Raw genomic sequence first — 17,276 nt, forward strand, 5'->3', positions numbered from 1 at the left:
AACGGGCCAATCACCAGTTAGAGCGACAGCGCTGACCGGTTTGAGCGTGCGCCGTGTGTCGGTGAAAGGAAGCCCGGCTGACGGAGCGTTTAACGGAACCGTGTGTCAGAACAGAAACACTCGAACCCAGCCGAACCGACTCATCTCACCTGTTCCCTTCAGAGCTGATATGGCTGATGAAGGCGTCGCTCAGATGTCGATCCGTGAGTTTAAAGACGGAGATGATGATGATGCAGTGTTGCGTCAGATTCACCTCACACTATTATTACTCTGTATACAGTATTAAACTACAAAAATACTGCTGTAATATATACAGTGTTGGGTAAGTTACTCTAAAAAAATAATTAATTACTAACTACTAAGTACATCTTCTACAGTGTAATTAGATTACTATACTACTGTAATTGCATTACTTATTACTAATTACAAAGGTGTGTATTTTGGGGTATTTTGATATTTCAACCTCAGTTCCTATAATACATCTATAATACACTGTGTACACAAAATAGTTACACTCAGGACCTTCAGGATAAATATGTCCCCATTGAAACCCATTAAAACTGCAATATTTGACCCCAGTGCCATTAAAGCATAAAATCATGAATTCTGTGATATTATGCTTTCATTCCAGAGTCCTGGCTTCAAAATTTAAATGTTTAATATTTTCCACCAGATGGCGCCATTTTTCTCATGTTTAGCCTATGGAGCAAATACAAGCTTTTTCCCTATTCTCTGTTTGCTGTATTATAGAGCACTGCAGGCCAATTGAATAAATGATGCAGCTAAAATTGTGTGTGTGTGTGTGTGTGTGTGTGTGTGTGTGTTGGTATGGATGTCAGAGTGTGTTTTGTATGTGTGTATTGAGAAATTTGTGTGTATGTGTGTAAAAAAATAACAGTGGCATTATGTAAACAAACTGGCATTTAAAGGGTTAAAATCCTGAAAATTAATGAATATTTGGTAGTTATGATCAGGACTGATGTTGGTTACAAAAATGAATATATAATATTTTTATGACAGTTTTTTGACGTGGACATTTTTGTCCTCGAAGGACCTCTGAGTAACTTTTTTTATTTTTATTGACGCACAAGGGTCAAGGGGGCAGCGTTAAATTAGAAAACTTTATTTTTTTTTATATAAAAAAAATTCCCACTACTTATTAGGTCCTCGTGGTGGCGCGGTTACTCACCTCAATCCGGGTGGCGGAGGACGAGTCTCAGTTGCCTCCACTTCTGAGACAGTCAATCCGTGCATCTTATCACGTGACTCCTTGTACATGACACCGCGGACTCAGTGTACATGACTCAGTGTAACGTTGGGGTCTCGGAGTGGAAGAGAGGAGACGCAGGAGCAGATTCTTTAAATCCTTTAATAATAATCACTGGAGTGGAAACAAACGCTGGAGTGCAAACACACAATAAATCTTAACACTAGTAATCTCTGGAGTGGAACTAACAATAAATCGTAACATAACACTTCACTAACTCAACGTAACACTTCAAGGACTGGCAAAGGAGTGGGTAAAACTAGAGGATATTTATACAAAAGGAACTAATGAGGGAATAGAATACAGGTGAGGATAATAAGAAACAGATGGAAGTGATGAGGGCAGTGCACTATGGGAAAAGAAGTCCGGGGGCAAACTTCAAAATAAGAGTCCTTGAAGAAGATGAAGGAGACAGACTGTGACTCACAGCACGTGGAGGCTCATGCTACTCTTCACGATCTACGTACAACTTACCACGTGCCCCATTGAGAGCGAGAACCACTAATCACTACCACGAGGAGGTTACCCCATATGACTCTACCCTTCCTAGCAACCAGGCCAATTTGGTTGCTTAGGAGACCTGACTGGATTCACTCAGCACACTCTGGATTCAAACTTGCGACTCCAGGGGTGGTAGTCAGCGTCAATACTCGCTGAGCTACCCAGACCCCAGAAAACATATATTCTAACATTAGACGTTTAATTGTGATTTTAAATTCACTATTATTTTATATAGAATTGTTCTATAATCTACACAGCATTTAATGCAATTACATTCGAAGTAACTGTAATTAAATTACTGAAAAATAAAGAGTAATCCCTTTACTTTTTTCAATGAAAAAGTAATTTAATTACAGTAATTAATTACCTATTAATGCATTACATCCAACACTGAATATATTACTGTAGTCCACTAGTGTAACATTCACGCTATATATGTAGAGGGTTGCGTCAGATTCACCTCACATTATTATTACTCGCATTATTACTCTATATACAGTATTATTCTCCAGTAGGAGTACTACTGTAACATTATACTAGTGTTACATCCAAACGATGTCTCCAGATGGTTGTGACAGACTCACCGCACAACTTACTATATTCTATACTACCATTATGTACTAGTATTAATACTATATTATACTCTAATTACAGTATCATACTCCAATTAAACTATTGTAATATTTCACTATACTCCAGTAATGTTACATTCGCATACTATCTGCAGAGGGTTGTGTCAGATTCACATCAAGCACTTCCGTTATTACTCGTCACAATATACTCCACTTTTATACTCCACTAGTACTGTCTTCATATATTGCAGAACTGTGTCTGAGCTATTGCAGAGCATGTTGTTTTGAAAGACAGCTGGTTAAATGTTAATGCTGATGTTGTTTGGTCCTGTAGGAGAACTGTACGTGTCTGATAAACAGGGCAGTGATGTGGATGGAGACGGGTCAGAACAGAAGCCCTTTAAAACTCCACTGAAGGTCTGATTCACATTTCACAGTTTTAGTAACGGTTATCAATGATTAGCTCATCATGGCATATGTTTGTACGTTTTTTCTCTTGAACAAAGTTATGACTTAAATGTTTTCTATTTTTCAATAAATTCATAAAGGGATAGTTCACCCAAAAAAATAAAGTTTTGCGTGCCCTTGCAATGGATTTACCATGGTTTTACTATAGTAACCATATTTTAACCTTGATATTCGTATTTAAACAATAGTAATAATACAGGAAAACAAAAACTATTGTAATAAAAATAATAATTTTGTGGTTATTATGATTTTACTACAAATATTTGTAGTAAAACCATAGTAACCACAAGAATTAATCTGTAGTAAAACATTGGTTGCTAGATGGATACAGTATACTGTAGTAAAAACATGGTACTTAACTTAATTTTCATGGTTACTACAATATTACTATAGTGAAACCATAGTTAAATTATGGTATTTGTATAGTTAAACCATAATAACCACACAATTATGTTTTTATTACCATCGTTTTCGTGTATTGTCTCTATGGTTTCACTATGAATATCATGGTTAAAATATGGTTACTGTAGTAAAATTGTGGTAAATGTATTGCTAAGGAACGCAAACATATTGCGAGGGAACACAAACTATTGCGAGGGCACGCAAACTATTGCAAGGGAATGCAAACACTTGCGAGGGAACGCAAACTATTGCGAGGGAACGCAAACACTTGCGAGGGAACACAAACACTTGCAAAGGAACAAACACTTGCAAAGGAACACAAACACTTGCAAAGGAACACAAACACTTGCGAGGGCACGCAAACTATTGCAAAGGAACACAAACACTTGCGAGGGCACGCAAACTATTGCAAGGGAACGCAAACACTTGCGAGGGAACGCAAACACTTGCGAAGGAACACAAACACTTGCGAGGGAACACAAACACTTGCGAGGGAATGCAAACTATTGCAAGGGAACGCAAACACTTGCAAAGGAACGCAAACACTTGCGAGGGAACGCAAACTATTGCGAGGGAACACAAACACTTGCGAGGGAACACAAACACTTGCGAGGGAACACAAACACTTGCAAAGGAACACAAACACTTGCAAAGGAACAAACACTTGCAAAGGAACGCAAACTATTGCAAAGGAACGCAAACACTTGCGAGGGAACGCAAACTATTGCGAGGGAACGCAAACTATTGCGAGGGAACACAAACACTTGCGAGGGAACACAAACACTTGCGAGGGAACACAAACACTTGCAAAGGAACAAACACTTGCAAAGGAACGCAAACTATTGCAAAGGAACAAACACTTGCAAAGGAACGCAAACTATTGCAAAGGAACACAAACACTTGCGAGGGCACGCAAACTATTGCGAGGGAACGCAAACACTTGCTAAGGAACTCAAACACTTGCGAGGGAACTCAAACACTTGCGAGGGAACGCAAACTATTGCGAGGGAACGCAAACTATTGCGAGGGCACGCAAACACTTGCGAGGGCACGCAAACACTTGCGAGGGCACGCAAACTATTGCGAGGGCATGCAAACTATTGCGAGGGAACACAAACACTTGGGCTGTGTTTCCCAGAAGCATCGTAAGCCTAAGTAGAAAGTTGAAACCATTGGCACCAATGGTCTCTACGATCAACTTAAGCTTGCCATGCTTTTAAGAAATGCAGCCCTGTAAGTTTACCATTCATATTGTCTAAATGTTCTTTGTAATATTTTCAGGCACTACTCTTTGCTGGAAAAGAACCTTTCCCAACGATCAATGTGGACTCGCAGAAGGAGGGAGAGGTGTGTAAACGACATTAACTGATCTCGATTTTTGAAACCATGTACTTTTATAGTATATATTATTAAAGTATATTTATGTAAGTCATTTATTTGCTGAACATTACTGTATGTTGATTTGCTGGTGGCTTGTTTTGTTAGCGTTGGGCCGTGATCTCAAAGACACAAATGAAGAACACAAAGAAACTCTTTCAGCGAGAGAAAATGAAGAGTGAGGCCAAAGATAAGAAGGAGGTATATGGAGTATTCTGTTATTCACCTGCTCTCTATATACACATGTGATGAGGAGGCCGTGATGGTGCACGGAGGCGGCAGTTCAAGAGAGAGAGAGAGACGCACGTGGCCGCGCTTCATGTGTGTCTGTGTTCGTTTATGTTTGTTTTAAGCCGGTTCCCGCCTCCTCCTCCTTGCCCATCCTTTACCTGTTACAACACTTTATATGTGTTCTGTACAAATTGTAGGCTTGTTCCACGTCATATTAATGTTAGGGATGTCAAAAGTGCTGACATTACGATACCAAGTTGATGAGAATAATAATAAATATATAGTATCGGTACTGCAGAGTACCGACTCAATTCAGTACCTAAGTACAGTCAGACGGCTGCATTCGGATGTTATCGAAATTGGTATCAAGAGTCATAAATTGTCCCATGTTAGTATCTTGACACAACCCTAGTTCCTGTCATGTCACTGACCCCTGTCTGTCTGATGTCATGATTGACAGGGTGAAGATGCGGATCGCAGAGAGAAGAATCTGGAAGAAGCTAAGAAGATCATCATTGAGAACGACCTGAGCCTTCCAGAACCAAAAAATGTCAGTTTGTTGTAATATTCGCTCAATAAAGCCAAGAAATGAAATATGATGAACCAAAAAAAAAAAATGAAAGCCTCAAAATCAACGGACATCATAATCAGTGTTTCTGGTTTCTTAATCTCAGGTGAAGATAAATCAACTGGAGCCGTTGAGAGAGCAGAGGGTGAAGGTGTTCGGGTGGGTCCATCGGTTACGCAGACAAGGTGAGATGATTGTGGTTTCTTCTGCTACTGAATGGACCTGATAGGATCTTCTAGAAATGACCTTGTTTTTCTCAGCAGTATTTAACCCTTAAATGCATACGTGTTTCACCAAACATTATTACATATTTGTGTCTTTAGCGACCCAGCACGTATGTCTATCATAAATGGATCTACAAAATGCCCAGATAGTGTCACATTTTCTAAACATTTTCAAGACAATTAGAATTTTTTTCATATATCAAAAAGATGATGCAAAAAATATAGAGCAGGATTCATTACTTCCACACTGAAATATTATGAGACGCAACTGGCTGTCAAACACATACTGAGCTACACATAATCTACACATGTGTATTTTCTCAGGCACTTATTGAGTCTAAATAAGTCTATTTCAGTAGTGCCTCCAAATGACAATAGCCAAATTATATTGTTCATGTGTTAAACTTGCTATAGTTTACTTCCATGTTGCTTCTTCGTCAAATAGCAATGTCAAATGTAAATCACTGTAATAACAGCGCCACCTTGAGGAAGAAATAGCATGTATAATATGTATGTGTACATGCATATGAGATACCGATAATTCACTATTGTTGCACAGAAAATCAGTGTGATATAGTATTTATTTATATGACTATAGTACAAATTTATCTCGTAATAAACAAAGAAATATATATCATGTGATAGTAAACTTATATAGATGTGAAATAATCATGAAAATGTGATTTATGGAAGCGCCAAAAAAAAAAAAAAAGTGACATTATAACTGATCTCGGGTCATTAATGACCCTATACACTTTTGGTAATTAAGTAGTTATAAAAAATATATTTGTAGCAATTTTTTACAAGGTTTAGATGCAACGTGCACATTGCGAGCTTCGTTTGAACGATCTCAATATCGGGATTCTTGGGATTCTTAAATCCCAAGATCGATCTTTCACTCTGTGGCAACCCTCTATAATGCAAGTAAATCACTCGCATGTGCGACCAAATCTCACTCTCTACGATTAGCCACTGGCTACTAAGTGTTCATATTTCACTCCGCAGTGATTGAGTAGTTTAGTGGAGAAGAAGTTATTAGCTGCAGAGGTCCTTTCACTGCGTCTTGAGAGTAAAAGTTTGGTTTAACTCGATCTGTGTGTCCAAAGACGAGATCCACGAATCGATTTGAGAGCTTGTAAGTTTGAGTTATGAAGTCTTGTCTGTCGTGCAAGTGGTAAGACTAATAGTAGTTAGTTTCACAATATTCTGGCAAATGTAATATGTGCTTTTTATTGTGTTGTTTGTCCGACAACAATATGTGTGTTTCATTCTCAGGAAAGAATCTTCTGTTTATCGTTCTCCGAGATGGAACTGGTTTCCTGCAGTGTGTTCTCACTGACAAACTGGTACTGTAAACAGTGTGTGTTCATGTTGCTTTTAGGAATGTACCGATACTGATACGACACTCATGTACTCGTACTCGTAAAAATGCTCCGATACCAAAAACTGATACCATCTGACATACGAATGTCATTATGTAAACAATCAGCGCACAAAGTTTAATCATGTTATGTCCTAGAGAGATTATTTAACCGCAAAAGCTGCAATTTAATGAGATAAATATATAGTTTACTTTGCATGTGCATCACGCTTCAAATGTGAGCAGAGCACTAATGAATGTGTGGAGACAGTGTTGTGCTGCACGTACCTTTAAAGCTCCTCCGTGGCTCATACAGGAAAAACACCGTCATGAGCATTGAGCACAAATACTTTGTAGCACGAGGCACATACCGAGAACATATTTAATTAAATAGCAGGCTTTTGCAGTTTAATAATCACTGAGTCACATAGCGCCAGGCTTTTTTGGACTGAAAAGCTTCAAAATAAAAGCTCAATTTAAATGTTGTTGTACATATTGTAAAGTTATGTAATATTCACTGTATTACTACTACTACTACTACTACTACTACTAATAAATCTATGGCAATTGTATTATATTTAAAGAGCACCTATTATGGTTTTTAAAAAAATTACCTTTCATGTAGTGTGTTATATAGTGTTATGAAGTGGTGGTGGCGTAGTAGGCTAAAGCACGTAACTGGTAATCAGAAGGTTGCTGGTTCGATCCCCACAGCCACCACCATTGTGTCCTTGAGCAAGGCACTTAACTCCAGGTTGCTCCAGGGGATTGTCCCTGTAATAAGTACACTGTACACTGCATAAATGTAAATGTAAATAGCTGTTTGTGAATGTAAAAAAGTCTGCAAAGTGCACGACAAATGGAGTTATTGACTCTCAAAAGAAAGAACCGATTCTGAACACCTGAAACGAGTCGTTAGTAATTCCAGACTTACTTCCTGTACTAACCTACGTAATTTGATAACAAAAAAACCCGCCTCTGGTCTTCATTGGCTGCTCGCGAACAGCTTTGACCCACCCTCAAACACTACACCAAGCGGTAGACCAATCACAACAGACTGGGACATCTGACCAATCAGAGCAGAGTATGCTCTCTGAAAGGAGGAGTTTAGAATGAATCCTTTAGAACGGCTCATTGAACGAGTCGTTTTTGACACTGGAAAAAAAAGGTAATGCTGCAATTTAAATTATGAGCAAATTAAAGTGTTTTTTGACCTTGGATGCATGTAAATCTATTGTATGAGACCTTTAAAACAAAATTAGGCACGTTTAAAAACCATAATAGGTGCTCTTTAAGCAATATCTCACATCTGTTATGCAGCACTTTATTTGGATTGTGCTGTGAGGTTCTGAATAAAAGCACTTCATTTGATAAATCATAATACAACATGTTGAAAATTAATTGTTATATTTTCATTTGATTAAAGTTTTAATTAATATATTTACTTAAACACCATTTTGATGATAAAATTGAAATAATCTGTTGATATGGAGTTCAGAAAAAAAAACGGGCATCGGCGAGTATCAGAAAGAAACTATCGTTACTCGTACTTGTTCTCAAAAACATGGTATCGGGACATCCGTAGTTGCTATATATGTAAACATGCACATACACCTACTCGTTCTATATTATTGCTATTTTTCAAATTTTAGAATAATAGTAAATTATCTGTCTGAAACACTCGGCTTTGGCCTAAGCACCTCCTTAAATCTTCAGTGTAAACGGCCACTGTTATGATTGGTTAACATCGTGCCTCCCCTCAAATACAGCCATTTTGGAAACTCAGTCTGAAGAGAATGAACCAGCTCCACAACATTATAAAACTAAATGTCAGGGTTTACACATAACGCACATCCAACACATTGCATGTGTTACGAGTTGTAACTTGACAACGCGTCTTTTAAAAGCGGCCTGAGATATCAAAGACGTCTGTCTGTGCATGTTTATGTAGGAAAACATTTAAATCCAGACAGGCACATGAAGGTGTCCTGTGTAAGTCAATTTAGGATGAATCTCCCATGACAGGCCCCATCTCTCTCCACTGATTGACTGACAACCAGTGGGCGGGGCCAAGGGTGCAATGACGGAAAAATAGGCATTGCATGTGCAGATGTATTTGGTCCTTGTGATTCCAAACGAGACATTTTTGCAGCTTGGTTTAAATAAATGCACTTTTTCTATTAAAGAGGATGTTTTCAGTCCTGAAACTTACAGAATGTGTTTATAGTACAATGACCTCTCATACTGTATGTCAAAAGATAAAGGAAAATTAGATCCCTCATATCATGACCCCTTTAAGTATTAACCTACTTACAGTAAATAATAATGTTTGACCTCTGTTATCATATTCAGTGTTTAAACTTTATAACTGGTGTTTTAAATTTAACAATTGTTTCTTACTATGGGGCCTGGGTATCTCGGCGAGTGTTGACGCTGACTACCACACCTGGAGTTGCGAGTTTGAATCCAGGGTGTGCTGAGTGACTCCAGCCAGGTCTCCTAAGCAACCAAATTGGCCCGGTTGCTAGGGAGGGTAGAGTCACATGGGGTAACCTCCTCGTGGTCGCGATTAGTGGTTCTCGCTCTCAGTGGGGCGTGTGGTAAGTTGTGCATGGATCGCGGAGAGTAGCATGAGCCTCCACATGCTGTGAGTCTCCGCGGTGTCATGCACAACGAGTCACGTGATAAGATGCACAGATTGACGGTCTCAGAAGCGGAGGCAACTGAGACTTGTCCTCCACCACCCGGATTGAGGTGAGTAACCGTGCCACCACGAGGACCTACTATGTAGTGGGAATTGGGCATTCCAAATTGGGAGAAAAAGGGGATTAAAAAAACAATAGTTTCTTACTGCATTCAATATAAATGCAAAAACATAATTTTAAAAGTGCGACATTATTTTTATTCACATATCCTCTCACAAACAGTAGCCTTTGTGCTGTGGTGGTGGAAATGGGCTCCCGTTCTTCCAGTTAGACCCTCCATGGGTTTTGTTCATATAAGATCATAGTTAGATCATATTTGACCTCATATCAGCCACAGTGATTGCACGTTGTAAATTTATCTACCCTATCTACCTAAAGCAGCTTCGGGTCAGTTGGTTATAATAGAGCAGACGCGATAACAATGACGGTGAAACTTGAAATATCATGATTAATGTAAAATCTTGAGTTTTTCCTGATGGAAATTTAAAGAAGCCCAAATCTCGGGGGGGCCTGGGTACCACCCCTGCAGCTGAAAATTCATGTGAAGACAGTCTGCAAAACTATTTTCAAGCATTTCAGCATAAGCTGTTAGATCAAAAGTTTTTAAAGATCACGAGAAAGTGTGTTTAAACTCTTGACTGGTAGTGTACATGTGTTATGCAACATTAATAGGTAAAATATTCCTAAAAGCTTAAGAAGAATGTCACATATTGCTGTATTAATTGCTGTATTTTATTTTTTTAAATAAATCTCTCTGTCGTGTGCAGTGTCAGTGTTATAATGGACTGGTGTTGTCTACTGAGAGTACAGTCGCTCTGTACGGAACAGTCAAACCCGTTCCTGAGGGTAAACAGGTGAGAAATTACCCTGATTATTAGAATCATCATCTGTACTTCAAAATGCACATCAGCTCAAATACATCTAGTTTAAACGTTTCTGCTGAATGATTCTAATGTCGTCGTCTTGTTTGCTGTTTGTTGTGAAAGGCTCCAGGTGGCCACGAACTGCACTGTGATTTCTGGGAGCTGGTCGGACTCGCTCCAGCAGGTGGTGCTGATAATCTACTGAACGAGGAGTCCGACGTGGACGTGCAGCTGAACAACAGACACATGATGATCCGCGGCGAAAACGTCTCCAAGATCCTGAAAGTCCGATCCACCGTCACGCAGTGCTTTAGAGAGCATTTCTTCAGCAGGGGATACTACGAGGTCATTCTCACCAATTTCCTTACTAGTTAAGATATTAAATTGTCATTTACACATTCAGCTGGGGTAAAAGAAAGCATTTGAACATTGCAAAAATTACACACTTTACCTTTGAGGACTTATACAGTATAGTGTTATATAATATTTACTCAAAACTCACAAATGATTTAAAAACAGAAATTGTTCATCTTCCATTGACAAGATTTAGGGGAGATTTCGGTGCCGACACAAAGGGAAGCTAACACTTCTGTTAATCGGTTAATGGCCAAATATCAGCCAATGAATTGACCTGGCAGACATATCCGTCTATTGCTAGTTTTTACTAAAGCAGTTATATTAAACAATTTTTTTTTCCCCCAGTGCACTTATAATATTCGTCAAGAAGTTTTGCACCAAAAGTGTCATGATTTATTTTTTCATGATCATTTTCCACTCTTTCTCTGACCTTTACAATTGAATAGGCTGTTTTTGCTACTGTACGTTTAAAGGGACAGTTCACCCAAAAATGAAAATTCTGTCATCATTTACTCACCCTCATGCCATCCCAGATGTGTATGACTTTCTTTCTTCTGCCGAACACAAATTAAGATTTTTATTAGAATATCGCAGCTCTGTAGGTCCATACAATGCAAGTGAATGGTGTCCAGAACTTTGAAGGTCCAAAAAGCGCATAAAGGCAGCATAAAAGTAATCCATAAAGCTCCAGTGGTTTAATCCATGTCTTCAGAAGAGATATGATAGGTGTGGGTGAGAAGCAGATCAATATTTAAGTCCTTTTTTTACTATAAATTTTCCTCCCTGCCCAGTAGGTGGTGATATGCAGAAAGAATACGAATCATCAAAAACAAAAAAAGAAGAATGTGAAAGTGAAAGTGGAGATTTATGGTAAAATAGGACTTAAAAGTGTTTCTTTTTCTCATTCACACCTATCATATCACTTCTGAAGACATGGATTAAACCACTGGGGTCATATGGATTACTTTTATGCTGCCTTTATGTGCTTAAAAGTTTTGGCCACCATTCACTTGCATTCTGTGGACCTACAGAACTGAGATATTCTTCTAAAAATCTTCATTTGTCTTCTGCAGAAGGGATGGCATGAGGGTGAGTAAATTTCATTTTTGGGTGAACCATCACTTTAAGACCTCTATACTGTATGTAAATAATCTCTATGCATAGAAAACAAGTACCAACACTTACAGGTTTGGATTTATTGTCGGGTCCAATAAGTCTTTTTTGTGAACCTGCATGACCCAATTTAAAGTGGCGATGTCACTTTTTACTGTCATTCTCCAGATAACTCCGCCCACGCTGGTGCAGACGCAGGTTGAGGGAGGCTCCACCCTCTTCGGTCTCAACTACTTTGGCGAGGACGCATACCTGACGCAGTCCTCTCAGCTTTACCTGGAGACCTGCATCCCTGCACTGGGTGACACCTTCTGCATCGCCCAATCATACCGTGCCGAGCAGTCCCGCACCCGTAGACACTTGTCTGAGTGAGTCTGTCTCTCTTTTTGTTTTCCAAATAGGCCTACATTTAAAGCCAACATGAAATCAAAATGTTCTCTGTTTACTTCCTTAAAAATGTCTCCGGTCTTATTGCGAATTATTCATCCGTGCATGCTGAGAGAAAATAGTTTTTTCATAATCTTTCATTATAATGTAATAACTTGAATGTGTTCACTCAGGTACACCCACATTGAGGCTGAGTGCCCCTTCATGACCTTTGAAGATCTTCTGAATCGGTTAGAGGATCTGGTGTGTGATGTGGTGGACAGAGTCCTGAAGTCTCCAGCTGCTCCTCTGCTCTACGACTTGAACCCTGTATGACCCCTGACCTCACACACACACACACACACAATTGCCTGGGCATAATGTCAACATGAGTGATAATAGAGGTACACCGATATATATCGGTTTTACCGATTAATCGGTTGCTTTTTGAAACTATAGGTTATCGGCAAAATCTATGCAGATAGTTGCTGATAGTGTTTAGTGGGCACTATGCATGACGGGTTCATCATGCGCTTCCCTTCTTACCCTGACATGCCCATCGCTTTGGAATAGGGTAAATCTGGACTCATCAGACCACATGACCTTTTCCATTGCTCCAGAGTCCAATCTTTACGCTCCCTAGCAAACTGAAGTCATTTTTTCCGATTATCCTCACTAACAAGTGGCTTTCTTGTGTCCACACAGCTGTTTAGTCTCAATCCTGCAAGTTCTCATTGCATTGTGCATGTGGAAATGCTTTTACTTTCAATATTAAACATAGCCGTGAGTTCTCCTTTCGACTTTAGTGATCTCCAATCACAATCATTCAAGATTTTTTGCGACCACATTTCTTCTGTGAAGCTGAAGGTTCACCACTATCCTTCCAGGTTTTAATAATGCGTTGGACAGTTCTTAAACCCAATTCCAGTGATTTCAGCAATCTCCTTTCTTTGCTTGATGCAGGACAATAATTTGCCCCTTCTGAAACACTGTAGCATCTTTTCCACGACCATGGGATACGTCTTCCGACATGGTTGTTTAAGAAATGAGAAGCTACACACTGCATCAGTTAGAGTTAAAAGAATTGTTGCCAGCTGAAACATATTATACATATATACATTAACTGAAGCTCCTGACCCGTATCTGCATCACTGCACTGCTGCCACATGATTGGCTTATTAATGATTGTTGGTGCCAGATGGGTGCAATTGTTCGAAAGGATTTAATCAGATATATATATTGCTCTTGGATAGAATTTGTCGAGTAAAATTTCTTGCAGTTGAAATCATAGTGATGTTTAATTTTTGAGAGAGTCATTCTTTCAAGTCGGTTTTTCTTTTCAATTAATTTTTCAATCTGGTTCAAAAATGGTCTGAATGGTTCATTAGCAAATCTAACTGAATTTGAATCAGAGGTCGACCGATGATGGATTTTGCCGATACCGATAACCGATTAATCGGCCGAACATTTTTAAAATCAATATATAAAATGGTAAAATAATTTATTAGTCTTTCCTTACTATGACAGGCATAGACACAGAGTCTACAAGAGTCAAAAATTAATAAAATCCCAGAAATCCCAATAATAAGATTTGGTGCATAATGCAGGACTTTTAACTATAAACAAGCCCAAAACACTCAAGGGACTCTTATTTTGAAATGCAGATATATGGCTCCATTACAATAACAATTACAACAAATGCACTGAAGTATGGATGAATATTGTCAATGATAAAATATTTAAATACAGCTAATCGCCATGTGATTGTTTTTATTTCACCTCTAGAGGCCGCAACTATCGGCACGATTAATCGGTAAAACCGACATATCGGTCTACGTCTAATTTGAATGATTTTTAAAAATCCCTATCCACTATTCACAGAACTTGTTAATGGGTGTTGTGAAGGAAATCTGTTGATCTGTGTTTTGATTGATTGTTTTCCTGCAGAACTTCAAACCCCCTAAAAGGCCGTTCAAGAGGATGAACTACACCGAAGCCATTGATTGGCTGAAAGAACATGACGTCAAGAAAGACGATGGGACGTATTACGAGTTTGGAGAGGTTTGTGTTAAATTGATTCCACATGTTTTGTGCTCACCTGATATTAAAGATATTTGTCTGAATTATTGCCAACTTGAAATGCCTGCATTTAATTGTAACCTTTGATTAACTTTTGTTTGATATCACTGCAGGATATCCCAGAAGCCCCTGAGAGACTAATGACGGATAGCATTAATGAGACCATCCTGTTGTGTCGTTTCCCTGCCGAGATCAAATCCTTCTACATGCAACGCTGCGCTGACGACCGCCGGCTAACAGAGTCGGTCAGAATCAAACTCGCTCTTGTGTCATTAACCTGTTATTCTGAGTGCTAGCCAGGAGTGACGTTACTAGTCTCAAACGACAAGTAATTTGTCAGTCCACACTGAACACGAAAATACTGTGCGAAGCATCAGAATCACAGCCAATCAGAACACATTTCTGATGAATTATGGCTGTGTGGAGCGAGAGTTTGGGCCAGTGAGGGGAAACGCATATTAGAGCAACACGAATGCAGTTGTTGATTTTTTTCTGTTTTCAAATATGACAAGAAATAAACATAATTATTTAATGCCCATACATTATAAATGGCTCATGTGTGCGTGTTTGTGTCAGGTGGACGTGCTAATGCCCAACGTCGGTGAGATAGTGGGCGGCTCCATGCGTATCTGGGACTCTGAGGAGCTTTTGGAAGGTTACAAAAGAGAGGGAATCGACCCTACACCCTACTACTGGTACACTGACCAGGTAACACATTTATGAAAACGGTATTTACATATTTAGCATTTCTCACCATATTAAAAGAATATTCTGTGTTATTTTCATCTTGTTGTCCCGGAAGTGTGGTATTCTGTCATAGAGCATTCATTTTAAATCTAGACAATTAATCTTAAAGCAAATGCACTTATATTGCAACACTAAGCATTATATTAAATATTCATGATATATTTGCGTTGATTTTGCTGCCAGTGTAAAATTGAGCTACATCGTGAATATTGTGGTGATTTAACAGTGTGAGACCGAGTAAAAGAGTATTAAGATAGCTTCTCTGATTTACACTTTAGTTGCAAAATTGGCATTAAAGTTGGTACGTTTATTTCATTTCTGTGAATCGGCTCAAAACAGATTTAACAATTTGTGACATCACTCAAAAATGTTTACAGAAAGTCCCTGCATGGCAAATGTTTTAGTAAAAATATATGTCAGTAAATATTGCTGTTTATTGCTGTGTATTGTTATATTGGTGCATCTAAATTAAAATTATTAAATATTATTAATCTACGTTCATTTATTGAAAACATGCCTTGATGATTTTCATAATAATTTTTAATAGTATTTTGTATATTTTTAAATGTAGATTAATTGTATAATATATTATTAATATATTTTTAAATATATTAAAATTATTATATAATATTTTATAATTGTAATAGTGATTTGTATTAATATTTTTATATTTATATGAATTAAAAAATATATATATATTATATATATATATATATATATATATACTGTGTGTATATATATTAATATGTTTTTACAAATATAAAAATGATAATATAATATTTGATCTATTATTTTTACATTATTTTTAAATAACGTTTTATACATTTTTAATAATAATCAAGCTTGAATATAATAATTGACACTTTCTTGAATTAAACTTTCTGAATCTACTTTGGCTGTTTGGGTAAAATGATGGTTCCTCTGATCTAAAAATAAATAATAAAAAAAGATATGCAATGAATATCAAAGGTTTAAAAATATCAAGATGCATATAAAATATTGTGGAAAAGGCTGAATACTATTGATAAGTGTGTAAAAACGTGTGTGTTGCAGAGAAAGTTCGGCACATGTCCTCATGGTGGATACGGTCTGGGTCTTGAGCGGTTCCTCACCTGGCTGCTGAACCGACACCACATCCGTGACGTCTGTCTGTACCCTCGCTTCATTCAGCGCTGCCGGCCATGACTGCTCACACACACTCACATACATACATACACCTGTCCAGCCCCCATTCACTCACTCCAAGAGACCAACAAAACAAATAGAAAATCACTCGCTCACTTATTCCTGGAGACCAGATTTATATGTCATGTTTAAAGATCTAATCAGATGATCCGATATTGTGTAATATCACTGTAATATTCATCAGTGACATAATAATAAATGAATGCAATTATGCACATTTGTGTTTGTTTCCTTTAGGGGGCACCAGAGGACCCCCGTTTGCCTTCTTAATATATGTTTTTATTCTTAACATGAGCGATTCATCAGTGAACATTATTCCAAATATAAAACAAATTATTTTTGGCCAACTGGGATTTAGAGACTCTTTTCACCAATTTCACATGGATAAAATCAAGTCATGCCCTACATGTTTTTCTCGTGAACATTTAGTTTCACTCTGAAAAGCATCACCTTATGTAATTTAAATGAGTTGCAAGTGATGTTTCACATTGAATATCTAAATCTTTAATACACAGTTAAGGCAGTTAAATATGGAGTTGATTTTCTGCCAATTTGAAATAAAATCAATGATAACAATGAAAACCCAATTAACCATTTTATTTTCAGAAAGTGTCTGCAAAGTATGTGTCAAAATTAATAATCAAATTAAATGAATATATTGTAATTTTCAAGTGACGTCAAATGTGAGAAATAAATTGCAAATACATTTTTCCCCAAAGCATTTTCTTAAAGTTAACGCAATAATGGTGAGAGAATTCAAACTAAAATGCAAACGTTTTATTTTGTATTTTATTTTACCTTTTATTTTTTAATTAAAATTTTCATTGATTAACAGCAATAATTATATATATATATATATATATATATATATATATATATATATATATATAT

General features: G+C 37.6%; 1 protein-coding gene across 1 annotated transcript; it reads left to right on the plus strand.

Annotated features, from left to right (window-relative positions):
- Window positions 1–32: 32 nt before the first annotated feature.
- On the plus strand, window positions 33–16,598 carry LOC127429251 (asparagine--tRNA ligase, cytoplasmic-like). The gene is made up of 15 exons (XM_051678180.1): window positions 33–203; window positions 2,675–2,757; window positions 4,492–4,557; window positions 4,696–4,788; window positions 5,279–5,368; window positions 5,493–5,571; window positions 6,886–6,956; window positions 10,443–10,529; window positions 10,662–10,883; window positions 12,177–12,376; window positions 12,569–12,704; window positions 14,322–14,435; window positions 14,567–14,698; window positions 15,030–15,161; window positions 16,254–16,598. The coding sequence occupies exons 1-15, from the start codon at window positions 170–172 to the stop codon at window positions 16,383–16,385; spliced, it is 1,671 nt and encodes a 556-aa protein (XP_051534140.1). The 5' UTR covers window positions 33–169; the 3' UTR covers window positions 16,386–16,598.
- The last annotated feature ends 678 nt before the right edge of the window (window positions 16,599–17,276 follow it).

Source organism: Myxocyprinus asiaticus, chromosome 38 (assembly GCF_019703515.2).
Source record: "Myxocyprinus asiaticus isolate MX2 ecotype Aquarium Trade chromosome 38, UBuf_Myxa_2, whole genome shotgun sequence".
In the NCBI taxonomy this organism is placed as follows: Eukaryota; Metazoa; Chordata; class Actinopteri; order Cypriniformes; family Catostomidae; genus Myxocyprinus; species Myxocyprinus asiaticus.

What these genes read in the sequence shown, in the direction of transcription:
- LOC127429251 (XM_051678180.1), top strand. Translation starts at nt 170, where the DNA reads ATGGCTGATGAAGGCGTCGCTCAGATGTCGATCC. An exon ending in TCAGCAGGGGATACTACGAG is followed by an intron (nt 10,884 to 12,176) that starts GTCATTCTCACC and finishes GTCATTCTCCAG; the next exon opens with ATAACTCCGCCCACGCTGGT. An exon ending in ACCCGTAGACACTTGTCTGA is followed by an intron (nt 12,377 to 12,568) that starts GTGAGTCTGTCT and finishes GTGTTCACTCAG; the next exon opens with GTACACCCACATTGAGGCTG.